Consider the following 27,999-nt stretch of genomic DNA (forward strand, 5'->3'; position numbering starts at 1 on the left):
GACGGTGTCACCAACAAAGCACCATCACACCTTCTCTTCCATGCTTCACGGTGGGAACCACACATGCGGAGATCATCCGTTCACCTATTCTGCGTCTCCCAGAGACCACACAGAGGTTGGAACTAAAAATCTCAAATTTGGACTCATCAGTGGACAGATTTTCATCAGTCTAATGTCCGTTGCTCGCGTTTCTTGGCCCAAGCAAGTCTCTTCTTCTTGGTGTCCTTCAGTAGTGGTTTATTTGCAGCAATTTTCTGTTGTGCGCAATGTGCAGTAGCCTATATCATATATGTATTGGATAATGGCACAATCATTTGTGCTTTTTTGAGCTTGGACTCATTAAATGTCTTTAATGTAGGGCTCATAAAATGTATGGCTCATCAGGCTCAGGCTTGAATTTTTGTTTAGACATATTATTTCACTGTATCACAATTCCAGTGGGTCAGACGTTTACATACACTAAGATGACTGTGACTTTAAACAGCTTGTAAAATTCCAGAAAAGTATGTCATGGCTTTAGAAGCTTCTGATAGGCTAAATGATATCATTTGAGTCAATTGGTGGTATACCTGTGGATGTATTTCAAGGCCTACCTTCAAACTCAGTGCCTCTTTGCTTGACATCATGGAAAAATCAAACGAAATCAGCCAGGAACTCAGAAAAAAATTATAGACATCCGAGTCTGGTTCATCCTTGGGAGCAATTTCCAAACGCCGGAAGGTACCACGTGCATCTGTACAAACAACAGTATGCAAGTATAAACACCGTGGGACCACGCAGCCGTCATACCGCTCAGGAAGGAGACTCGTTCTGTCTCCTAGAGATGAACGTACTTTGGTGCAAAAAGTGCAAATCAATCCCAGAACAACAGCAAAGGACCTTGTGAAGATGCTGGAGGAAGCAGGTACAAAAGTATCTATGTCCACAGTAAAAAAAAAGTCCGATATCGACGTAACCTGAAAGGCCGCTCAGCAAGGAAGAAGCCACTGCTTCAAAACCGCCATAAAAAAGCCAGACAACGGTTTGCAACTGCACACGGGGACAACATTCGTACTTTTTGGAGAAATGTCCTCTGGTCTGATGAAACAAAAATAGAACTGTTTGACCATAATGACCATCGTTATGTTTGGAGGGAAAAGGGGGATGTTTGCAAGCCGGAGAACACCATCCCAACAGTGAAGCACTGGGGTGGCAGCATGAAATAATTTTAACAAGAAAAACAAGTGTTAATGACTCCAACCTAAGTGTTTGTAAACTTCTGTCTGACTTCAACTGTATATACACACACACACACAGCAAAAAATAAACGTCCTCTCACTGTCAACTGCGTTTATTTTCAGCAAACTTAACGTGTAAATATTTGTATGAACATAACAAGATTCAACAACTGAGACACAAACTGAAGTACCACAGACATGTGACTAACAGAAATGTAATAATGTGTCCCTGAACAAAGGGGGGGGGGGGGAGTAATGGTCAGTATATGTTGTGGCCACCATCTGCATTAAGTGAAAAACTAGTTTTTAATGACTCCAACCTAAGTGTATGTAAACTTCCGACTTCAAGTGTGTGTGTGTGTGTGTGTGTGTGGAGCAACTACAGATTGGAGCTTTAAAACTATCATATGTGTTTGAGGTTGTGTCCATTAGGCCTATGGATATTTTTGTTTTTTTGAATCAGCATGAATTAGATTGCGAAATAAAAGCACCACTGTGATCTGCACTATGCAGCTATTTCAAGAGCACATTTTTCACTGGCTGTCCACTGGTTCCAAAACAATGATTGGTAGGCAGCTTAAACTTCTTGAATTCAACCATTATTGGGTTCAAATACACATTTTAGATTTGTGAACAGCCATCCACAACCACAATGTGTTAGGCGCAAATAGCTAAATGAGAGAGCAGCAGTGTTATTCACATCATTGCACAATGTAGATATCAATAACAAGTTATATCCGTATCGCCGTAGACTACACCACTGCTGTCATCCTTACCTCCAAACGTTTATTCAAGTTGGATAATCTTTGGATGTCGACAGCATTCGCACTATTGGAAGACAGCTTGGGCTGTAGCCTACAAAAGCGTATTCCTGCTCTTTTCCCGCGATCCATCAAACACATTTGGTGTGTTATCATAGTGGTCTCTGACTTGTGGTCAGACTCGCTCAGGCGGAACAAACTTTAACTTGCGCCTTTCTTTCAATGTTGATTTGAATGTCATTGAGAAAACAGAAGTGTCAGATTTTTTTTTTCCACGAACATCCTCTCTCAAAAGTAATACTCAAATTAATCATGTAGTAGTTCAAAACTATCTGTAATCTGATTACAATATTTTTGCTGGTAACATAACTAATCTGTTAACGTTTTTTGTAATCCCTTACATGTAACAGATTACATGTACATTATACAAATTGTATAAATGTTTAACATTTTTCCATTCAATATCTGTTTTATATGACTCACAATGCTTGTTTGTATCCAATAATACCTACATGGTAACAATTTACAAGTGGTTGTGCATTTTTGATTGTTTACAAGAGCATGCTTGGTAATAACATTACTAAAAGCATTACTATTTTAACACGTGAATAGTAATCACTAGTATTAGATAGCTTCTGTTACGCATCTAATAGAAGTTTCAAAGATCTGTGGAAAAGCTTTGGGTCATGTTCTTATGAATTTATAATAACCAACATTGGCATGACTTGTTTATTTGACTGGCTTTATGATTGGTTTGCAAAGTAAAAAGTTGTCAAGTAAAAATGTCACATTGTTTTTGGAATTTTCTCTTCCTATAAAGTAATCCCAAGGGACAGGAGGAAATGAACACTTTGAAAATATGAAACTATGAAATATGTTGTCGTGGAAATTTCCTCTATTTTCCAAATCATGAGAGCAAACCACACACCAGTCAGTTATGCTTAATCTTCACCTTTAATAATAATTAAGCTTTTGCAATAGCATTTTGACTTTCAACAGTTCAGTATCTCTAATGAAAAGTTGAGGGTTGTCAACATAATGGCAAATGGGATCCTTTATAGCAAAGATCCACCCCCCCAATATGACATGACAAACCACAGGTCTTAGGAACTTACACAAAGAAAGACTTTACTTCAGAGAGGAGTATCCCCTAGCCAGACAGAGTTGGCTATAAATTATTGTTCAGTTTGGTCTCCTAAACAAAGCTCTTATTTCGTCCTTGGTACAAAATGGTACCAAGACATTACCCCCACCCTATGATATATATCAAATTGTCATTTAGATACAACCAATTCTAAATACAACCAATCCTGGACAAGCTCACAGAGAGGAGAGTGAGGCTATAGGTTAAGATAGGGGCAACAAGAGGGAGCATAGAATGATTCCAGACACTGCCATCCTCCTCTCCCCGATGGGAAAAGTAGGGAGTGACTGGCACACAGACACAGTGGAGCAAAAGATATGTTTACACATGATGACACCTTGACCTCTCCCCTCTCTGCGGCCCAAGCAACTTAGTCCTGACAAAGCACAGATACTTCAACCCCGCCACAGTATTATACAAAAACAACATTTTGATGAGAAGTAACTTACAAACATATGATTAATATTAAACATCTTACCTATGTTACCAACTAATTCTGATTTATTCCCCAACAATGTTTTCCCAGGCAAATTTCCCAACCATCATAAAGAGAATACTAATGTCTGCTGACAACATGGAATACAGAGTTTATTTTTTCTCTACTATTCAAGAAGTTTAGGTAGATGTTTCGGACTGTGGCCTGGGGTGGTCTATTGGTTACTACCGCGCCTTCAGAGCTTATGTGTATGTCAGTGCTGGCGTGGGTTCGAATTTGAGCCCCACTCCCCTCTAGCATCTCTCCTCCCTCCTTTCCTGTCCCTCTTCCATGCCTCTCTGTCCAATAAACTTGAAAAATCCCCCAAAATAAAATGGATGTCTTTCCAAGGGCAATAATTGAAGTGGTTTCCTTAAAAGCACATCATGTTAGTGTGAAAATTCTTGATTATGTTACAGACAAGAAGCAGCTCGGCCTTGAGGCATCATTATTTGTGAGCTAACCAATGATGTGGATTCAGGAAGCAGCAAATTGAAGTCAGGTGGATTATGTAGAGGAAATACACATTCAAAATAGTTTTATGTGCCGGCTGCTTTGAGGGTAATGTAAAAAGCATAGGGGCATTGTAACTGGAACAAAACATAATACGCTTCACAATCTCCATCCACATTGTATGGAGACAATGTATTGGCTGCAGATTCTGACCTTAAAATTCTAGAAAAACATTATGCAGAAGAAACTTTAATCAAATTATTATTATTTTTTCCCCCTTGAAAACCCTTACATTTGTTCATTATAAAATCTGATCAATTTCCTTTATAAGATGGGCAAATAAAGTACTACTCTAGAAGTTTGAAACAGCTACGGTTTCTTACTTTTTGGCTTTGTCTGAAATGGCACCCTATTCCTTATATAGTGCGCTACTTTTGACCAGGAACCATGATGACCTATGGACCCTGGTCAAATGCAGTGCACTCTATAGGGAATAGGGTGCCATTTCAGACGCATTCCTTATCTCCTGGTTGTAAAGTTTGCCTTTAAGTTGTCGTTTGCCTCAGTGCTGACGGCAGATGATGCAGAGCAAACTTGACAACCTCTTTCTCAATGTGATTTTTGACCAAGCTTGTCAGAAGCCAATTGACTTGTCTGTCTGCCAGTGCACCAGCTTGATTTGTACTAGTGCTCTACAAAAACTGGGCTAAAAGTCATATGGCTGCAATTCTGATCATGTGTTATCTGTTGTGAGGTTAAACGTTTGTGTTTATCAAGTTTAGCCATTTTTCATTATCAATTTGACAGCACAGTCTCTCATGGGAAATATATTCTGGACACAGACAAAAATGGAACTCTCCTCCCTTTTTTTTGGACTTTTGTTCATTAAAGTATGTTTCTCAAGCATTCAACAGAAATTAAGTCATACACTGACCCCTAGACAAATGATATTCCACTGTGTAGACTACTGCTGAGAGAATGTACTATTTTGGGGTGAGTGAAAGCAGACTGATTCTACAGCCCCCTTCCTCCCTCCCTCTATCTCTCTTCTTCCCGCCACCATCTCTCCCTCTCTCAGGCGTCAGAGTTGGGGATGCTGTCCATCTACTACACCTACATCTTCACCACAATGGTAAGAGGCCAGATGTAAATATTATTTTACCATGGAATTAGGTCAATAAAACTGAGTTTAGTGCTTCTCTGTATGCAAAGTGTCTCATTCTAAGTACAGCCTGTTTCAACACAAAACCGTGCTTGATACGACTGGTTCTTTAGCTGTGTATGCATTTCAATAGTGACTAGTTACTTGTGTCTCATTTTCCTACATCTACATTTGTCAAAGCACTGAACAGGTGAAAGCAAATCTCAGAGGGTGATTGCGTGTGGTATGCTTTTCCACAAGTTTTGAGTTTTCTTAAAATACATCACTCACTGCTTCGAGTCCCACCTAAAGATCAGTGTTCACACGGCCACCACACCCACCAAACGGGAAAATATACCTCAAAGACTGTTGAACGAATGTGCTGTTCAGTATGTACACACAGCAAAATGTTAAACCGACTGAACTGGTGTCTCTTCTGGCATACAGGAGTTCTCTCTGCTGCAGTTGGATGACTTCCTGGTGAAGCGCTGGGTCAACATCCTTGGCTTCTCTGTCCTCAACCACAGCCATCCTTACTTCCCTGACCTCCTCCTCAGTCTCAACCGCTCCTGGCAGGAAAACTGTGACCATGCCCCTTTCACTGGGGTCCCGGTGAGCAAAGCTCCATTTTGATTGTTTTTTTATTTAACCAGGCAAGTCAATTAAGCACAAGTTCTTATTTATAATAACGGCCTGGCAAGTGCGGGCTAAATAAATAAAAGTAAAGGCACAATATGAGACATAGGAAGACATCACAACACAAGGTCAGAAAGACATGGCAACAACACGTAAACGATCAGCCAATATTTGTGCTTTACATGGTTTGGGAAAATGTATGTGATTGCTCAGTTACCTGTAAGAATAACATGTAGGCCTTTCATAGCAATTTCACAAATACTGCCCGTAATTGAGTCCTTGAAAGCAGAGATGGATACAAATTCACAGGTAGGGTTAGGAGATATTCTTGACCACGTGACCTTCCAGGAAATACTATTACTAGGGCCCAGATTTTCCCTGAGCAGCTCACATGCCCCCTTACCATATATTGTTAAGAGCTGACATGGTGATTCCCTAGCCTTGACATGACAAAAAATCTACTAAGCCCCAGTTGCCTCGCAACAACAGATGAAAAGCTTAAAAGCTTTTAGTACATTCACTCAATCAAGTGTACTCATTTAACAGTCCTCCTCGGCTAAGGTTTCAAACTAACCCCAGCCAAAGTAATTGCATGTTTATGGCACAAAGAACACAAGGCACAACAACATTCTTCCCAAGCAAGCTGAATGTGCAATTAATACCCTGGGGTTTTGAGTTTTGCCTCAACACATTCTGATTAATAAAGTGATTTCAAATTATTTTTTAATTAATGGACTTTTCATTGGATTGAAGATGCTGTGTTGTGCTTTCTGACATCAACATTAAGGAGACAAAGAATCCACATTGAATCTCCCCCTACAGTTTGTGCTTTGTTAATCAATGTTACAATACAACAGAGCTAGCTGTGTTCCTACTGTAACTACTAGGTTGTTTTTACTCTATTGTAGAATATTAATTTATTTGCCTACTCTCTCTCCCCATTCTCTAACACGACTCTGTGTGCTTACTTTGTATTCACCAGCAGTAAGCAAGCTACCTTCCCTTATTCAGATGGGTATTGTTATATCTTTCTGGAATCCACCCTGCCATTGTGCGGGACATTTAAGGAGGATTATTTTCTTAGTTTCCTCCCACTCCTACAATGAAGCTCTTTCAGACTTAGAGAGAAACGCTATCACTGGATGGAATATCTAAATATATAGCTTAGTATCGAGACTCTCTAATTTCCTAATCCAGCATTTGAGTGTGTATCTTGCTCTCTCTCTCAACCCTGTATTTTCTCTCATTCTTCCTTGCTCTCCTTCAACCATCTACCATCTCCTCTCTATATCTCTCTGCCCCCCCTCCCTTTCTCTGTCCCTCCCTTTCTCTGTCCCTCCCTTTCTCTGTCCCTCCCTTTCTCTCTCTGCCTCCCCCCCTCTCTCTCTGTCCCCCCCCTCTCTCTGTCGTCCCCCCCCTCTCTCTGTCGTCCCCCCCTCTCTCTGTCATCCCCCTCTCTCTGTCCCCCCTCTCTCTGTCGTACCCCCCTCTCTCTGTCGTGTCCCCCCCTCTCTCTCTCTGTCGTCCCCCCCTCTCTCTCTCTGTCGTCCCCCCCCCTCTCTCTCTCTGTCCCCCCCTCTCTCTCTCTGTCGTCCCCCCTCTCTCTCTGTCGCCCCCCCTCTCTCTCTGTCGCCCCCCCCCCCTCTCTGTCCCCCAGCTCTCCCCAGCCCTGCTGTTTGATGCCATGCATGTGGTGGTGTCCGCGGTGAGGGAGCTCAACCGCAGCCAGAGTGTGGGCGTCACACAGCTAACCTGTCAATCACCCAAAATCTGGGAGCACGGCACCAGCCTGATGAACTACCTACGGATGGTGAGCGCTGACAACTCGCATGCATGTGTACACACACCAGGGTTGGGGTCAATTAGAATTAAAGGCAGTCAATTCAGAAGGTCATCTGAAATTCCAATGATTGAAAAAATGACATTTTCAATGACTTCTCAATAAACTGAATATGAGAAGCTATGTATGTCAAAAGTTTTTAAATTTGGGGGGCGCTAGTAACGGAGCTCCTCCTGAAATTGCATTTATTTAATACTTTCTTTGCACTTTGACCCAAAAATAATTAGGAAACACCGCCTTTGAATGACGTGCTTTACTTTGTTCAACTTTTATTTTTGTTTTAGTGCGTAAATGGCGCATAACCTGAAAGTTTAAGTTTAGCGGAGTCACTGACAAAAGAGAAAATACTAGGCCCAAGACGAGGAGCTCGAGTTCTCCAACAAGTGGGAACAGTGGCTCCTCCCCTTGGCAAAAAAATTACACAGAGGATTTGAAGGCCGAGATTCTTGCTGCCCTCAGAGCAGACATTTAATCTATACTCAAGTCGTAACTCAAGGAGGCGCTCAGTGAGGACTTTAATTTCATTAAGTCGGAGTTACAAGCAGTCAAGAATGAACTCGCAAAGCATACAGCAATAATTTGTACAGTTAAGAAAACGGGCTCTGACATGGAACAAGGCTTGTCAACATGCACAGACGACATGTCTACGCTACAAACCACAGTAAAGAAGCTCAAAACTGATGTGGCTAGCCTAAAGGAACAATGCATACATTTACAAGGTCATATGCAAAGATCCAATATCAGGATCATGGGGGTAGCTGAGGACCTGGGCTCAAGTTCTACTTCATCGGTCTCAAAGTTATTGAAGGAAACCCTCAAATTCGATAAAGACATCCTTGTAGTCCGCTCACATCAGGGCTCTCAAGCAAGAAAGCCTGGTGAAAAACCTTGTGACATTGTGGCTAAACTACAATACTATCAGGATTGTATTGATGTTCTTCGGCGTGCCAGAGAATTTGGCCCACTTCGATGCAACGGAGCACCCATCTCTGTCTTCCCAGACTATGCCCCCAGCGTTGCTTGTGACTGTGCCACTTTCAACCATGGTAATGCTCCGTGGATGGACCGATGTTCGGTATGGTGTCGCTTTTCCTACCCACCTCCGTATAACATACAACAGCACTGAGAAAGAGTTCCTAGACCCCCGTAAGGTGATGGCCTTCAAGAAGGCGAACATTCTCCCGAGGTCGGATGAAACAAATGGCTTAATGGTCACCTATTTTTGTCGATTTAGGGTAATGGACGAATGTGTCTACCTCTGCAGACTCAGTCTCTCTTTTGTAGATACTGTATAGCGTTGCCAGTGGTATCAGTTGATATTATTATTATTATTAGGTTACATTAGTGCCTTAGTTTTGGTGAGTCAATTCTCCTTTTGTTTTAAAGTTTTATTTTATTACCATGAAGATGCTCCTTTCTATTTATCGATGGTACCAGTATCCAGGGTAGATAAAGCTTTCTGTTTATCGATGGTACCAGTATCCAGGATAGATAAAGCAAACTTTTATTCTGTTTATCGATGGTTCCAGTATCCAGGGTAGATAAAGCAAAGTTTTATTCTGTTTATCGATGGTACCAGTATCCAGGGTAGATAAAGCAAAGTTTTATTCTATTTATCGATGGTACCAGTATCCAGGGTAGATAAAGCAAAGTTTTATTATTAGGTTTCGTTATTTCTTTAAAGACATTGCTGCCAACTTAGTGGTATTACTGTAAGATGTGATTTATAAAATGTGTTATACTTTCTTTTAAAATAGCCTAGTTTTGAGTTGTAAATAAGTATTTCTTATTTGTTTATTATGCTCAACTTGTTTTTAAACCGTTCACTATTTCAGCATGGCTCTCTCCTGGATAGGTTTAGTGTTCCCCACTACAAGCACATTATGTGTGGATATCTGCGTCGGGATTACCTTGTTCTATTAGGTGACCAGGGTGTGTTTCTTTTTCATACCAGACTTCAGAGTATTTTTTTAGTGTTTTTCTACCTTTTTTTATTTGCTATTTTTTGAAAATGTTATTGTATATTGTCATCTGTAATCTTTTTCCACCTGAATTTATATGGCTAGGCCTAATATCATGAGAGGGACAGCTGGTTGCTCGGTCACTTTTGCAAGCTGTAATGTTAAGTTTCACTGGGTGATTTAAGGTTCCTTTTCTCATTTAAATCACCTTAACCTCTTGATGCTCTGGGGGCGCTATTTCATTTTTGGATGAAAAACGTTCCCGTTTTAAACAAGATATTTTGTCACATAAAGATGCTCGACTATGCATATAATTGATAGCTTTCGAAAGAAAACACGTGTCCAGAACTACCAAGATATTTTCTGTGCGTGCCCTAGAACGTGAGCTTCAGGCAAAACCAAGATGAGACGGCATCCAGGAAATGAGCAGGATTTTTGAGGCTCTGTTTTCCATTGTCTCCTTATATGGCTGTGAATGCGAGAGGAGTAAGTCTGCCCTTTCTGTCGTTTCCCCAAGGTGTCTGCAGCATTGTGACGTATTTGTAGGTAGATCATTGGAAGATTGACCATAAGAGACCACATTTACCACGTGTCCGCCCGGTGTCCTGCGCCGAAATTGGTGCGCAAAAGTCAGCTGCAAGTATTTTTCCATGGAATTCAGAGAGGAAAGCAAGCTTCCACGAACGATATATCAATGAAGAGATATGTGAAAAAACACCTTGAGGATTGATTCCAAACAACGTTTGCCATGTTTCGGTCGATATTATGGAGTTAATTCGGAAAAAGTTTGACGTTGTAGGTGACTGAATTTTCGGTTCGTTTTGGTAGCCAGATGCGATGTACAAAACGGAACGATTTCTCCTACACACAGACGCTTTCAGGAAAAACTGCGCATTTGGTATGTAACTGAGAGTCTCCTTATTGAAAACATCAGAAGCTCTTCAAAGGTAAATGATTTTATTTATTTGGTTATCTGGTTTTTGTGAAAATGTTGCGTGCTAAATGCTACTCAAAATGCTAAGCTAGCTTTGCATACTCTTACACAAATTAGTCAATTTCTATGGTTCAAAAGCATTTTTTGAAAATCTGAGATGACAGTGTTATTAAGAAAAGGCTAAGCTTGAGAGCAGACGCATTATTTTCATTTTATTTGCGATTTTCAGAAATTGTTAACGTTGCGTTTATGCTAATGAGCCTGAGGCTTTAGTCACGAGTTGAGTTTTGGTAAAAACTCAACTCGTGGTGTTTGGAGGATGCTGAGTTGCATCCAAAAAACACCATACCTACTGTGAAGTATGGGGATGGAAACATCATGCTTTGGGGCTGTTCTTTTGAAAAGGGACCAGGACCACTGATCCGTGTAAAGGAAAGAATGAATGGGGCCATGTATCGTGAGATTTTGAGTGAAAACCTCCTTCCATCAGCAAGGGCATTGAAGATGAAACGTGGCTGGGTCTTTCAGCATGACAATGATCCCAAACACACCGAAGGAGTGGCTTCGTAAGAAGCATTTCAAGGTCCTGGAGTGGCCAAGCCAGTCTCCAGATCTAAACCCCATAGAAAATCTTTGAAGGGAGTTGAAAGTCTGTGTTGCCCAGCAACAGCCCCAAAACATCACTGCTCTAGAGGAGATCTGCATGGAGGAATGGGCCAAAATACCAGCAACAGTGTGTGAAAACCTTATGAAGACTTACAGAAAACGTTTGACCTCTGTCATTGCCAACAAAGGGTATATAACAAAGTATTGAGAAACTTTTGTTATTGACCAAATACTTATTTTCCACCATCATTTGCCACTAAATTAATTAAAAATCCTACAATGTGATTTTCTGGATTTTTTTTCTCATTTTGTCTGTCATAGTTGAAGTGTACCTATGATGAAAATTACAGGCCTCTCCCATCTTTTTAAGTGGGAGAACTTGCACAATTGGTGGCTGACTAAATACTTTTTTGCCCCACTGTATATACTGTTCTCTATACTATTCTACTGTATCTTAGTCCATTCCGCTCTGACATCGCTCGTCTATTGTACTTCCGGCGCCGACAGAGATGGCTGCCTTGCTTCGCGTTCCTAGGAAACTATGCCGTTTTTTGTTTTTTTACGTGTTATTTCTTACATTAGTACCCCAGGTCATCTTAGGTTTCATTACATACAGTCGAGAAGAACTACTGTATATAAGATCAGCGTCAACTCACCATCACTACGACCAAGAATATGTTTTTCGCGATGCGGATCCTGTGTTCTGCCTTACAAACAGGACAACGGAATGGATCGCATGCAGCGACCCAAAAAAACGACTCCGAAAAAGAGGGAAACGAGGCGGTCTTCTGGTCAGACTACGGAGACGGGCACATCGTGCCCCACTTCCTAGCATTCTTCTTGCCAATGTCCAGTCTCTTGACAACAAGGTTGATGAAATCCGAGCAAGGGTAGCATTCCAGAGGGACATCAGAGACTGTAACGTTCTGTGCTTCACGGAAACATGGCTCACTGGAGAGACGCTATCTGAAGCGGTGCAGCCAACGGGTTTCTCCACGCATCGCGCTGACAGAAACAAACATCTTTCTGGTAAGAAGAGGGGTGGGGGTGTATGCCTTATGGCTAACGAGGCATGGTGCGATGAAAGAAACATACAGGAACTCAAATCCTTCTGATCACCTGATTTAGAATTCCTCACAATCAAATGTAGACCGCATTATCTACCAAGAGAATTCTCTTCGATTATAATCACAGCCGTATATATCCCCCCCCCCAAGCAGACACATCGATGGCTCTGAACGAACTTTATTTAACTCTTTGCAAACTGGAAACCATTTATCCGGAGGCTGCATTCATGGTTGCTGGGGATTTTAACAAGGCTAATATGAAAACAAGACTCCCTAAATTTTATCAGCATATCGATTGCGCAACCAGGGGCGGAAAAACCTTGGATCACTGTTACTCTAACTTCCGCGACGCATATAAGGCCCTGCCCCGCCCCCCTTTCGGAAAAGCTGACCACGACTCCATTTTGCTGATACCTGCCTACAGACAAAAACTAAAAAAAGAAACTCCCACGCTGAGGTCTGTCCAACGCTGGTCCGACCAAGCTGACTCCACACTCCAAGACTGCTTCCATCACATGGACTGGGACATGTTTCGTATTGCGTCAGATAACAACATTGACGAATACGCTGATTCGGTGTGCGAGTTCATTAGAACGTGCGTTGAAGATGTCGTTCCCATAGCAACGATTAAAACATTCCCTAACCAGAAACCGTGGATTGATGGCAGCATTCACGTGAAACTGAAAGCGCGAACCACTGCTTTCAATCAGGGCAAGGTGTCTGGTAACATGACTGAATACAAACAGTGCAGCTATTCCCTCCGTAAGGCTATCAAACAAGCTAAGCGTCAGTACAGAGACAAAGTAGAATCTCAATTCAATGGCTCAGACACAAGAGGCATGTGGCAGGGTCTACAGTCAATCACGGACTACAGGAAGAAATCCAGCCCAGTCACGGACCAGGATGTCTTGCTCCCAGGCAGACTAAATAACTTTTTTGCCCGCTTTGGGGACAATACAGTGCCACTGACACGGCCTGCAACGGAAACATGCGGTCTCTCCTTCACTGCAGCCGAGGTGAGTAAAACATTTAAACGTGTTAACCCTCGCAGGGCTGCAGGCCCAGACGGCATCCCCAGCCGCGCCCGCATGCGCAGACCAGCTGGCTGGTGTGTTTACGGACATATTCAATCAATCCCTATACCAGTCTGCTGTTCCCACATGCTTCAAGAGGGCCACCATTGTTCCTGTTCCCAAGAAAGCTAAGGTAACTGAGCTAAACGACTACCGCCCCGTAGCACTCACTTCCGTCATCATGAAGTGCTTTGAGAGACTAGTCAAGGACCATATCACCTCCACCCTACCTGACACCCTAGACCCACTCCAATTTGCTTACCGCCCAAATAGGTCCACAGACGATGCAATCTCAACCACACTGCACACTGCCCTAACCCATCTGGACAAGAGGAATACCTATGTGAGAATGCTGTTCATCGACTACAGCTCGGCATTCAACACCATAGTACCCTCCAAGCTCGTCATCAAGCTCGAGAACCTGGGTCTCGACCCCGCCCTGTGCAACTGGGTACTGGACTTCCTGACGGGCCGCCCCCAGGTGGTGAGGGTAGGTAACAACATCTCCTCCCCGCTGATCCTCAACACTGGGGCCCCACAAGGGTGCGTTCTGAGCCCTCTCCTGTACTCCCTGTTCACCCATGACTGCGTGGCCACGCACGCCTCCAACTCAATCATCAAGTTTGCGGACGACACAACAGTGGTAGGCTTGATTACCAACAACGACGAGACGGCCTACAGGGAGGAGGTGTGGGCCCTCGGAGTGTGGTGTCAGGAAAATAACCTCACACTCAACGTCAACAAAACTAAAGAGATGATTGTGGACTTCAGGAAACCGCAGAGGGTACACCCCCCTATCCACATCGATGGAACAGTAGTGGAGAGAGTAGCAAGTTTTGAGTTCCTCGGCATACACATCACAGACAAACAGAATTGGTCCACTCACACAGACAGCATTGTAAAGAAGGCGCAGCAGCGCCTCTTCAACCTCAGGAGGCTGAAGAAATTCGGCTTGTCACCAAAAGCACTCACAAACTTCTACAGATGCACAATCGAGAGCATCCTGGAGGGCTGTATCACCGCCTGGTACGGCAACTGCTCCGCCCTCAACCGTAAGGCTCTCCAGAGGGTAGTGAGGTCTGCACAACGCATCACCGGGGGCAAACTACCTGCCCTCCAGGACACCTACACCACCTGATGTTACAGGAAGGCCATAAAGATCATCAAGGACATCAACCACCCGAGCCACTGCCTGTTCACCCCGCTATCATCCAGAAGGCGAGGTCAGTACAGGTGCATCAAAGCTGGGACCGAGAGACTGAAAAACAGCTTCTATCTCAAGGCCATCAGACTGTTAAACAGCCACCACTAACATTGAGTGGCTGCTGCCACCACACTGACACTGACTCAACTCCAGCCAGTTTAATAATGGGAATTGATGGGAAATGATGTAAATATATCACTAGCCACTTTAAACAATGCTACCTTATATAATGTTACTTACCCTACATTATTCATCTCATATGCATACGTATATACTGTACTCTATATCATCGACTGCATCCTTATATAATACGTGTTTCACTAGCCACTTTAACTATGCCACTTTGTTTACATACTCATCTCATATGTATATACTGTACTCGATACCATCTACTGTATCTTGCCTATGCTGCTCTGTACCATCACTCATTCATATATCCTTATGTACATATTCTTTATCCCCTTACACTGTGTATAAGACAGTAGTTTAGGAATTGTTAGTTAGATTACTTGTTGGTTATTACTGCATTGTCGGAACTAGAAGCACAAGCATTTCGCTACACTCGCATTAACATCTGCTAACCATGTGTATGTGACAAATAAAATTTGATTTGATTTGATTTCCATATGTATATAGTCTTATTAATTCATTCCTACTTAGATTTGTGTGTATTGGGTATATGTTGTGTATTTTGTTAGATATTACTGCACTGTCAGCACTAGAAGCACAAGCATTTCGCTACTACCGCAAAAACATCTGCTAATCAGTTGTATGTGACAATCAAATTTGATTTGATCTAAGAGGCCAAATTATTTCGTACAGCGTAAGATTATGGAAGGATATTCCATACCTAGGGGAACTTACAAATAAATCTTGATTTGGATATGACATATTCACACTCTCCATCCCCAGATTTACTAAAACAACGATTGACACTTCGTACAGAGTTTGATCTTCTTTCAACTTGACAAGCTGAAAAAAGCTGCTCAGAGAACCGCAAATCAAACCATACCTGAGAACTGATGGGCTGGGTAACACATGTATTGATCATTTAGAGGTCAATTAGAGGTCACAATTATATACTTCGGAATCCACTGGTAATGTCACCTTACTTGACACCTTCTTTGAGAATTTAGATATTCCTAAAGTTGAACCTGAGAACTGCTGAATTAGAAGAACAGGTCTCTGTAGAAGAGATTGTGTTGGCAATTAAATATTTGCAGTGTGGTAAATCCGACGGACCATACGGACTTCCAAGCTAATTATTTAAAAAATAATCAGATCAACTCTCTCCTCTCTTGGTTTCCATATTTGAGGAATCATACTCCTCAATCTTTACCCTCAACAATGAGGCAAGCATGTATTTCACATATAATGAGAATAAAAACAACTTGAGTGGTTCATAGAGGCCAATTTCTTTACAGAATTGCAATGTAGAGATACTTTCCAACTTCAACGTGAGATAAGACTGGGTTGTCCTCTATCCCCTCAGCTGTTTGCCATTGCAATTGAGCCTTTAGCCATAGCCATAATAACACCACTATCAATGGTATGCTCTAAGCCCCCTCTTCAAATAAAGTTTCACTTTATGTGGAAGACATGATATAATAGATGTCTGAAACTTTTTTAACTGGTCTTTTAGAGATCCAGGTTCTACTAAACACATTTGGTGAAATATCCGGGTCTCGGGTTAATCTACAAAGTCAATTGCTGCCTATTAATCCTTTTGCCATGCAAACCTATTTTAGTCATGTGCCCTTCAGTGACGGAAATTGAAATATTTGGGTCACACAATTTCAAAGATCTCTATAAATGCGGAAGAATTAACTAGGTTTCTATACTTATTTCAATGTATTTCTATCTTTCTGACAATGTTTTTAAATTTTTTATCCATAGATAAATTGATATCTGCTTTTTTTCTGGAACAATTTACGTTGTGTACCTGCTTTTGCTCTGTCACTATGGGATATTGTGTGTAGATTGAGGGTGAAAAAAACATGTAATACATTTTATAATAAGTGTATAACATTAAAAAAATGTGGGAAAAGTCAAGGGGTCTGAATTTCTTCCGAATGCACTGTGTACGCGTATTGCAGAGATCTCTTTCGGAAGTCTAGCACTATTCTAAATATCATTCTATATTGGATGACAGAAACCCCTGATGTTACAGGCCCGAAGATCTCATCCTATGGCCCCACCTCCTTAGCTGCCTTGCTCTGTTCAAAACTTGCATTAGCTGAACCTGTTTCCAAATACACTAAAAACCCTATTGAGAAACATTCTCTAAAATTCTGGAACAGTCCAGGCAATCGTTTGGTCTCAGTGAATTTTCAACTTCTGCCCCATTATTAAAGAACCATTAATTCTCTCCATCAGTATTAGGCAGGGCGTTTCATACCTGGTCTGGGAAAGGAATCTCCTCACTGAACGACATGTACATTGATATGGATTTTGCATCTTTTGAAAGGTTCAATATTTCTCGATCCCATTTCTTCAGGTACACAACTACGCAATTGCAGGTATCTTCATACTCTTGTCACTTCCCATCACACCAACCTACCTCCCTTCTTCTAGATTCTATTTTTAATGTGAACCCTTATATCAAAGGGGGCATACGCTTGATCTACAGTGCATTTGGAAAGTATTCAGACCCATTGACTTTTTCCAAATTAAGTTACGTTACAGCCTTTATTCTAAAATGGATTAAATAAAATAAAACAAATCCTTCTGGAAAGTTCTCTCATCTCTGCAGCACTCCAACAATCAGGCCTTTATGGTAATGGCCAGATGAAAGCCACCCCTCAGTAAAAGGCACATGACAGCCAGCTTGGAGTCCATGAGAAACAAGATTCTCTGATCTGATGAAACCAAGATTGAACTCTACACTTGAATGCCAAGCGTCACTCGTGGTGGAAACCTGGCACCATCCATACGGTGAAGCATGGTGGTGGCAGCATAATGCAGTGGGGATGTTTTTCAGCGGCAGGGACTGGGAGACTAGTCAGGATCAAGGGAAAGATGACCGGAGCAAAGTACAGAGAAATCCTTGATGAAAACCTGCTCCAGAGCACTCAGGACCATAGACTGTGGTGTAGGTTCACCTTTCAACAGGACGATGACCCCAACATTTTCTAAAAACCTGCTTTTGCTCTGTCATTATGGGATATTGTGTGTAGATTTTGGGTGAAAAAAACATTTAATACATTTTATAATAAGTGTATAACATTAAAAAAATGTGGGAGAAGTCAAGGGGTCTGAATTTCTTCCGAATGCACTGTGTACGCGTTTAATAACGTAAAATCTGGAGTCCCTCAACTCTCTTAAGAACCAATGGTTAAAGGATTTAGGTGAACAACTTTCAGATAAAACTTGGTAGAGTATGCTTCAGAGAATACATACTTCATCTATATGTCTAAGACATGCTGTAATTCAATTTAAAATAGTTAATCGGCTGCATTGGTCAAAGGTAAAAAATGATCCAAGTTTAGACCAGAAATATATCCCACTTGACTGATGTAAACAGGCTCCTGTTTACATGTGACTGATGTAAACAGGCTCCTGCTACTTTATTACACATGTTTTGGACATGCCCGAAATTGACAGATTTCTGGTTATCAATTTGAGACGTTTTCTAAGATACTCGAGAGACCTATAGAACCTTCTGCCAATATAGAATTATTTGGAGTGGCAGCACAGGAGGCCCCTGTCATGTGTTTGGCATCATTAAAGGTGAAGACTGTTATTTTATCAATTCTCTAATTATTATTACGTGATTAAACTAATCATGTAAATTTAATTAACTAGGAAGTTGGTGCACCATGGAAAATCTTCAGATTACAAAGTTATAATTTTCAGAATATAACTCTTCAGATATTTTAATATCTGATCAATTAGTCTTCTATTCATGAATTATTCTTTACGTTTACGTCAGTCTCATTCCAAATGTTGTAAATTGTTGGTTATCTGCACGAACCCAGCCTAAACTACACTGCTCAAAAAAATAAAGGGAACACTAAAATAGCACATCCTAGATCTGAATGAATTAAATATTCTTATTAAATAATTTTTTCTTTACATAGTTGAATGTGCTGACAACAAAATCACACAAAAATTATCAATGGAAATCAAATTTATCAACCCATGGAGGTCTGGATTTGGAGTCACACTCAAAATTAAAGTGGAAAACCACACTACAGGATGATCCAACTTTGATGTAATGTCCTTGAAACAAGTCAAAATGAGGCTCAGTAGTGTGTGTGGCCTCCACGTGCCTGTATGACCTCCCTACAACGCCTGGGCATGCTCCCGATGAAGTGGCGGATGGTCTCCTGAGGGATCTCTTCCCAGACCTGGACTAAAGCATCCACCAACTCCTGGACAGTCTGTGGTGCAACGTGGCGTTGGTGGATGGAGCGAGACATGAAGTCCCAGATGTGCTCAATTGGATTCAGGTCTGGGGAACGGGCGGGCCAGTCCATAGTATCAATGCCTTCCTCTTGCAGGAACTGCTGACACACTCCAGCCACATGAGGTCTAGCATTGTCTTGCATTAGGAGGAACCCAGGGCCAACCGCACCAGCATATGGTCTCACAAGGGGTCTGAGGATCTCATCTCGGTACCTAATGGCAGTCAGGCTACCTCTGGCGAGCACATGGAGGGCTGTGCGGCCCCCCAAAGAATTGCCACCCCACACCATGACTGACCCACCGCCATACCGGTCATGCTGGAGGATGTTGCAGGCAGCAGAACGTTCTCCACGGCGTCTCCAGACTGTCATGCTCAGTGTGAACCTGCTTTCATCTGTGAAGAGCACAGGGCGCCAATGGCGAATTTGCCAATCTTGGTGTTCTCTGGCAAATGCCAAACGTCCTGCACGGTGTTGGGCTGTAAGCACAACCCCCACCTGTGGACGTCGGGCCCTCATACCACCCTCATGGAGTCTGTTTCTGACCGTTTGAGCAGACACATGCACATTTGTGGCCTGCTGGAGGTCATTTTGCAGGTCTCTGGCAGTGCTCCTCCTGCTCCTCCTTGCACAAAGGCGGAGGTAGCGGTCCTGCTGCTGGATTGTTGCCCTCCTACGGCCTCCTCCACGTCTCCTGATGTACTGGCCTGTCTCCTGGTAGCGCCTCCATGCTCTGGACACTACGCTGACAGACACAGCAAACCTTGCCACAGCTCGCATTGATGTGCCATCCTGGATGAGCTGCACTACCTGAGCCACTTGTGTGGGCTGTAGACTCCGTCTCATGCTACCACTAGAGTGAAAGCACCGCCAGCATTCAAAAGTGACCAAAACATCAGCCAGGAAGCATAGGAACTGAGAAGTGGTCTTTGGTCACCACCTGCAGAACAACTCTTTTATTGGGGGTGTCTTGCTAATTGCCTATAATTTCCACCTGTCTATTCCATTTGCACAACAGCATGTGAAATGTATTGTCAATCAGTGTTGCTTCCTAAGTGGACAGTTTGATTTCACAGAAGTGTGATTGACTTGGAGTTACATTGTGTTGTTTAAGTGTTCCCTTTATTTTTTTGAGCAGTGTATGAATCCTCTTTACACCAATTGGCTTAAACATTTATTTTTCTAACTAAATAATCACAGAAATACATAACAAACAGTAGATATTGGTTACTAACAATGATAGGGGAGATCCCCTATTGGGCTAAACCGATATGACGGCCTGCTATACAAAGAAAAGGGGGTGTGGAGCGAGAAAGACAGACAAAATGGATCACTACACACAGTGGATAATTATATTCATTGAAATGCGAATCCTTTGCACATGAACGCTCGCTCATTTGGGAATAATTGCTATCAATATATTTATGCCCGTATGTCGTTGTCTTCTCTGTTGGAATCGTCGGTCCGTCTGCTGGAGAGTCAGTTCATCAGAGAGTCTCTGGTTACTCATTGTGGTAGCTCTATCGGCGGCTCCTGATAGAGTCTGTTGTAATGGATACGTCAGGTGTCCAATGTTCTTAGAGTAGATGTTTCGGTGGTTGTCGGTATTCGCATCCCAGGTTTACATCATTTCTAGCTGCAGACTAGTAATTAGTATCTAAGATTTGCTCTTATATTGTAGGGATCGATAGTCACAGAGTTGAACCATTTCCAGCCGTGTAGCCAATGCGCCACCTGGTATGGATTTCTAGTCCTGGTACTCAACCATTGCAACCACAGCCCACACTGGAGGTTTGATTAGTCTGAAGAGGATTTCCCTAGGAGGGTTTTTTATTCATAACAATAGAAAAGGACAGTTCCATGACGCCAGATCATGTCTGTGCTCACGGGGACGTGGCCGCTGGCCAGTTTAAACTTTACAGGGATTGCAATTATATCATAATTAAAGGTTAACATCACATTACATAATTTCACAAATAGTTTAATCTTTAGTCATTCATTTTATACAGGAGTTAGATGCAAACACCATAATTGAGAATTGTACACATTCAGAGATATAGTTATGTGTGTTTCCTGTCCTTCATGAGGTCACCAAATTAAACACACTCAACATAACTGTCCCTTAAGTGTCCACGGACCATTCTCACAAGTGGACATATTGTTTCATTCTCCCATTTTGGAGATTTAGGAGTTTGGCCACATGAAATTCTTTGTTCACTCTGTGGTCTCCCTCTCTGCATGAAAAGGGGAAGAGAGTCTCCGCTAGGAATTTACGACCTGAGATAACAGAACCTGGGCGTAGGAGAGAGTGAGAGAGGGGAAAGCCACGATCTACACCCAGAAAGGGCCACGTCATGACACCCCTCTAAACAGTTCTATGGGCAACATGCTGGCATTTACTACTCTTCTATTTAGACGTCTTACACTGTTTAAGTGGAAGAATCGGTTTCCTCCTATTTTTAACCATTTGGATAAAGGAAGTTATGCAACATCTCAAGCTCGAGAAAATACGCTACCCGTTAAGGGATCAACAATTTAATTTTATAATATCTGGCAACCTTTCCTATCCTTTGTAGAAGGCATGGACCCAGCTAATTTCACAACTCCATAAAACTCCATTAAAATAAATTAAAATACTATTTGATTTATATTACTCATTGTATCATGCATGCTTTAAGTCTGGTTTTGGGGTGGGGCTTGATGTGGTAGGGGAAGCGTGTTCTGTTAGAGCATGGGGGTTGGGGTGGGTTTGATTTTGGTAGGGGATCCGTGTGTGTTCTGCCCTCTACCTGTTCTGTTGTCTGTAGAACCATTTAAACAAATTCAAGTAAAAAAACCTTTGAGAGAAAAAAAGGTTTGAAATTTGGGGATTTTAAATTAAAATCGACACTGAATTGACTGACTTCAATTTGAATTGAGCCCAACCCTGACACACACAACCCATGTACACACACACAATGTGCTCTGTCTCTCTCACACAGTATGCACTGCCGCTCCCCCTACTTGATTGCCTTTGTCTCGTCACTGGCGTGTCCTACAAATTTTATGTTGCACACAAAACTGTTCGAACTATTGCCTTCCATGCCTCACTAAATAAAAGCACAATTGCATGGGTTTATTTTTCAGGAGAGGAGTAAGCTACATACAGCTATTTACATGTTTTACACAAAATACATGTTCGTACAAACATAAGCATAACACAAATGAAGTCTAGCGATTTTATGTTCTTAGCTGCTGAGGTACATGCAGCTATTTACTCTCGCCACGATATCAGCATATGGCATTTAACTATGGCACCCGGCGATTCAAAATGAACTTGCCCATCGCAGTCTAATTAGCAATTGAATGTTCTTTTTTCATCATCATTGCAAACATTGGTTAAACATGGTTCAGAAGAGTGTAAAGGGAGGGGGACTGTGAGCAGCAGCTACTTTAGAAAAATGAATGTGTGTGTAAAATAACACATGCGCAAGAACAGGATCCGGATCCTTAGCTTTAAAGAGCCACTGCCTTTTAAAAAGCAACAAATCCCTAAGAACATGAAATCGATATGAGTCAGAAACAGTTATTCTCATGTCAAAATTGACTACGAAGTGTAAATTTGATCATTTTGGTCATAAAGTCAGTCTCGTCCCAAACAGAGTTTGGAACATCCATGCGTCGCACTAGGTAAATGAAGGTTGGGTTTTGATTTGATGATGTCCATTTGCCCACTAACATGGGGTGAACAGCTGCGGTGATTGCTCTCTACCCAATAGCATAGAGGCAGACCTGCCCAGCAGCAATGGCTGTTTACATAAGACAACGCGTCACGCATTTATGTTGCTTGAGAAATACTGCATCAAACACCCTAGTTAGATATAAAATTGTGCATTTATAACATCATCGGCCAAAATAACAAGTCAAAATGAATTACAGATATCTTCATTCTGGGGATTCATTCTGGGGATTTTGAGGAAGCGAAATAGGCTTCCCTGTCTACAGTGTCTCATGGGGGACAAACCTCATTAACCAAACGTGGAATTGATCAGGAAATACACTTCCAAGACTGAATGAGCAACAGAAAAACACACGTGCCAATCGGCGTGTTCTATGGTTCTAAGAAAGAGGTTCTGGAGGGGCGAGAACTCTGGATCCATAGCCAACATTTTAATATGTGAATGTGATCCAATGAATTTATAGAAAATTATCCCTGTGGGAATTGAACCCACAACCTTCGTATTGCTAACGCCACGCTCTTACCAACTGAGCCAGACAGAGACTATATATACTGTCTTGTGTTTGTATATGTTTTAATGCAATACCATTTGGAGCTCTCATTGAGATGCACAGCCCAGTATGTCCTCTCCTTTTGCTCTCTCTTTGACAGGTAGAATTGGAAGGTCTAACTGGACACATAGAGTTCAACAGCAAAGGCCACCGCTTCAACTACGCCCTGAGGGTCATACAGAGCAGCTCGGAGGGGCTAAGGCAGGTAAAGCTACACTGCACACACAATAACCACTGACTTTGTGACAGACTGGGATTTACTGTGTATAACTATATATAAAGAGCTACAGTCTGAGGCCAAGCCAAGGTGTAGGCTGAGTCCCAAAAGGCACCCTATTTTCTATGTAGTTCCCTACTTTTGACCATGGCCCTGGTCAAATGTAGTGCACTAAATAATGAATAAGGTGCCATTTGGCAGACATTTAAAGGGGAAGTTGTGAGATGGAGCTCTAGCTCGTACATTTTTCATGAAAGCATCTTGAAAAAGAAGTTACCATATGAAACGATGTTTGAAAGAACTTTTTTTGATCCCACACCATGAAGAGTGCATTTGTAAACAAGCCGTGGCAGACATAGATGCAGGGCCCAGTGCTATTCTGTCACGATGCCTGCCTCCAGTTAATGTGACATAATAGCTTTTAGATTTGCTTTTAGATTATATACTAAGATTAAGATATATTAGGGCAGAGCTTTCAAAAACCAAGCTTCACAACATAGTCGGGTTGAGGTGTAGACGGCATTTAGGTTTTAAAAATATTTTTGCATAGCCTGTAGTCAGGGATTTTATCACTCTTTTAGTTGTTGTTTTATCAATGTTTTTCCCAAAAATGGTTTCTTTACTTTTAAGATGTTCTCTTAATTCTTCCCATGTATACTTTTCTGTTTCTTACTGACATGTCTCCTTCTGGCTAAGAATTCATGACAATATCAATATTATTGATTCTGTGATATGAAAAGATGTCACGGAAAGTCAGATTTGCTGTGCCCTCCCAAGATACTGTAGCATTGCAGAGGACACAAAGACATTGTGTGTCTGCCTGCCAGTGTTCTTTATCTTACAATAGGAACCTGTGAATAGTGAAAGGATTAAGTATGAAATTGCAAGCATTTGTAGTTGAGCATTTCCAGTCAACAGGCCAAATTTCATCAGACATCCAAATGTCGAAAGGGGGAAACTTCAATGTTGGTCTACAGGGCATGACTTGTAAAGGTAGTAATTTATCTTTAGGCTTTGAAGCAGTGTTTTGCGCATGAAATGAAATGTATGACGACGTGCACTTTCTGCAGTGTTTGTAACCAGGGATTACATTTGGGATGGAACATACTGCATGATGTAATGTCATTTGCATTTTTTCCCCCGCTACCAGAATATTATGTGTGACCCAAATTAATACATTTCTTAAACCCTTGCAAACCCATATCCAATATCTATTTATGTGTATAGTGTACGGTATAGTTAGCCTGCAGGTACACACATAAAAATACTATAGTTTACTATAGTATAAATACTATAGTTTAAAAGCTATCGTGTGTGTATATACTCTAGTATTTACTCAAGTTTTTTTGTGGACATTACTGTAGGATTCACTGTAGTGTTTTTTTAATGGATATTACTGTAGTATACTAAAGTATTTACTGTTATTTTTGCAGACATTACTGTAGTATTTGCTATAGTGTTTTTGTTTTATTATCTTCTAGTTAGAAGTGGGGGCTTTCCCCTTGAGGAAACCTACTGGACAAATACTAAAAGAGCACATTTTCCATAACCTGTAGGGAACACAATAATATGGTCTATACTTGGCATGTGGGTTTCTCACTCATGGTTGGCACAAATTGGTTTATTTAACCGGTTGAGATTTTTTTTTGTCACCCTTAGTGAACATAACTCAGAGAAAATACATATCACATATGGCGTTCCACAAGGTTCGATTTTGGGTCCGATACTGTTCAGTTGATATATGTTACCCCTTGGCAGCATTATCATAAAGCACTGCATTTATTTTCACTGCTATATTTCTGTGTCACCAGAGTGTTCCAGCTCCACGGATAAATTAGACTTAGTGATTTAAATGCTTGGATGCTCACAACTTCCTCCAAGAGCAGTCCTCCTCAGTGGGGCAGTGATCTAAGGCACTGCATTGTAGTGTTAGAGGTGTCACTACAGACCTGGGCTCAATCCCAGGTCTGTAGCATAACTGGCTGTGATCGGGAGTCCCATAGGGCAGTATACAACTGGCCCAGCATCGTCAGAGTTACAGGAGGGTTTGGCCGGGGGGCTTTACTTAGCTTATTGCTCTCTAGCAACTCCTGGTGGTGAGCCGGGTCCCTGCCACAAGGTTGTCAGTTGAACAGTGTTTCCTCCGACACATTGGTGTTGGCTGCCTTCCGTGTTAAGAAGTGTGGTTTGGAGGGTCATGTTTCGGGGGATGCATGACTCAAGTTGGGGAGACCTTTTGGATCGGAGGGTGAGCGCTAGGGCCATTCCCCCCAGAAATGTTCTGGAACTTGTAGGTGCCTTGGTGGAAGAGTGGGGTAACATCTCACAGCAAGAACTGGCAAATCTGGTGCAGTCCATGAGGAGGAGATGCACTGCAGAACTTAATGCAGCTGTTGGCCACACCAGATACTGACTTACTTTTGATTTTGACCCCCCCTTTGCTCAGGGACACATTATTCAATTTCTGTTAGTCACATGTCTGTAGAACTTGTTCAGTTTATGTCGCAGTTGTTGCATCTTGTTATGTTCATACAAATATTTACACATGTTAAGTTTGTTGAAAATAAACGCAGTTGACATTGAGAGAGAGACGTTTCCTTTTTTTGCTGAGTTTATTTCAAAGAGATCTTAAAACACATGTTTAGCTTTTCCTCTTTTATCTTGTTTGTTGTGTAGTAAATATTTTTACTCTATTATTTTAATTTGTCAAATAAAGCCTGATTGAAATTGGGATATGGGGGAGGGGAATGGATGTGTTATATGCAAATTAAATATCAAATCAAAGTTTATTTGTCACGTCCCCCGAATACAACAGGTGTGGACCTTACAGTGAAGTGCTTAGTTACAGGCTCTAACCAATAGTGCAAAAAAGGTATTAGGTGAACAATAGGTAAGTAAAGAAATAAAAACAACAGTAAAAATACAGGCAGCTTAGCCCCAGTGATGTACTGGGCTGTACGCACTACCCTCTGTAGTGCCTTGCGTTCAGAGGCCGAGCAATTGCCGTACCAGGCAGTGACGCAACCATGCTCTCGATGGTGCAGCTGTAGAACCTTTTGAGGATCTCAGGACCCATGCCAAATCTTTTTAGTTTCCTGAGGGGGAATAGGCTTTGACATGCCCTCTTCACGACTGTCTTGGTGTGTTTGGATCATTCTAGTTTGTTGTTTATGTGGACACTAAGGAACTTGAAGCTCTCAACCTACTCCACTACAGCCCCGTCGTTGAGAATGGGGGCGTACTCGGTCCTCCTTTTCCTGTAGTCCACAATCATCTCCTTAAGGTGTCAATACAGTCTGTAGTGTATATACACAATGTTTTATTACAGTTTAATGCAGAATTATATAGTAAGTACTACTCATGATCGAGGGCTACTACAGTGTGTAGTATAGTATGCTACAGATTTCTAAAGTATGTCCTGTAGTATTATATTTTTTTATGTGTGTATGGTTGCAAAATTCAACAAACATTCACAAGTTTTTCCGAAATCCCAGTTGGAGGATTCACAGATTTCCTTCTTATTCCCTCCTGATTCCAGGAATATTCCAACCCGGATTTTGGGAAAACCTGGAAATTCTGGAAAAGTTAAATGAATGATGCAACCCTAACTGTATAGAAGACTACTGTAACACCTCCCTCTCACTCAGCACAAAGCATGGTGTGAGAAGGAAAGGAGCCATACCCTATATTCTCAAATGGCACCTTAATCCCCAACAGTGCACTACTTTTCATACTACTTTGGTCAAAAGTTGTGCACTTCACAAAGAATAGGGGAAGAAACCATGCCATTTGGGATGAAACCTATGAGACAGCCAACTGTATCTTCAATTCTGATTCAAATCCAACCATGGCCACTCAGACGGAAGCTGTCAATTTGAATGAGCTTGCACTTTCTATTCTGAGGAGAACATTGAAGATGAAAAGAAATTCAGCAACTCTGAAATATCCTGATGAAGGTATTTGCCGAAACACTTTGGTTTTAACAATAACATATTAATTTTTCAAACATACCTCAATTTCTACTACTGAGTTGCTGAATATGTTTTCATCTTCATTTTGCTGTGCATGCACCTTGGTTTGAAAACACAGAACCACCCTGTTTCTCTCAATCTCTTTCCTTCAACCCTCTACCCATCTCCTCTTTTCTTTCTGTCTCCCTCCCAGGTTGGTGAGTGGCATTCGGAGCACGGTCTGTCCATGGAGAGCGACATCAACCTCCTCATCATGGCCGGCACCATCTTCAACACCACCCTCACCATCACCACCATCTTGGTGAGTGCAGCTTCTTTTTTCGCCACACTATTTCAACATTTGCAGGGGTGTATTCATTAGTGCACACTGTAGAAAAAGGTTTTGCAACGGAAAGCGAAAACAACCATTTCTTATTGGACAAGTTCAGGTAGTCCCGCCCCGTTTCAGCCTGTTTGCTTTCGCACCTAGTGAACACGACACTGCTTTTGGCTCTACTATTTGTTCCTTCTACTTGTTTTTAATCCATCTGCCAACTCAATTAAGCACAAGCATACCAGGTGTTCCAGACGCTTTCACCGTTGACCTCGGTAGATGAGAGACCGGCGTTTCTTCTTATTTGAGGT

General features: G+C 41.8%; 1 protein-coding gene and 1 non-coding gene across 2 annotated transcripts in view; one reads left to right on the top strand and one right to left on the bottom strand.

Annotated features, from left to right (window-relative positions):
* LOC135549407 (glutamate receptor ionotropic, kainate 4-like) overlaps positions 1 to 27,999 on the top strand; it is a 64,170-nt gene that overhangs the window by 18,979 nt on the left and 17,192 nt on the right. Inside the window, exons 5-9 of the mRNA XM_064979380.1 lie at positions 5,129 to 5,182; positions 5,639 to 5,803; positions 7,485 to 7,637; positions 23,288 to 23,392; positions 27,569 to 27,676. Coding sequence (XP_064835452.1) covers positions 5,129 to 5,182; positions 5,639 to 5,803; positions 7,485 to 7,637; positions 23,288 to 23,392; positions 27,569 to 27,676 — 585 coding nt within the window. The remainder of the gene's footprint in view (positions 1 to 5,128; positions 5,183 to 5,638; positions 5,804 to 7,484; positions 7,638 to 23,287; positions 23,393 to 27,568; positions 27,677 to 27,999) is intronic.
* On the bottom strand, positions 24,894 to 24,946 carry LOC135551164 (U7 small nuclear RNA). The gene has a single exon (XR_010457211.1). It is a non-coding gene; the product is annotated as a U7 small nuclear RNA (small nuclear RNA).

The sequence above is a fragment of the Oncorhynchus masou genome, chromosome 12 (genome assembly GCF_036934945.1).
Source record: "Oncorhynchus masou masou isolate Uvic2021 chromosome 12, UVic_Omas_1.1, whole genome shotgun sequence".
NCBI classification, from domain to species: domain Eukaryota; kingdom Metazoa; phylum Chordata; class Actinopteri; order Salmoniformes; family Salmonidae; genus Oncorhynchus; species Oncorhynchus masou.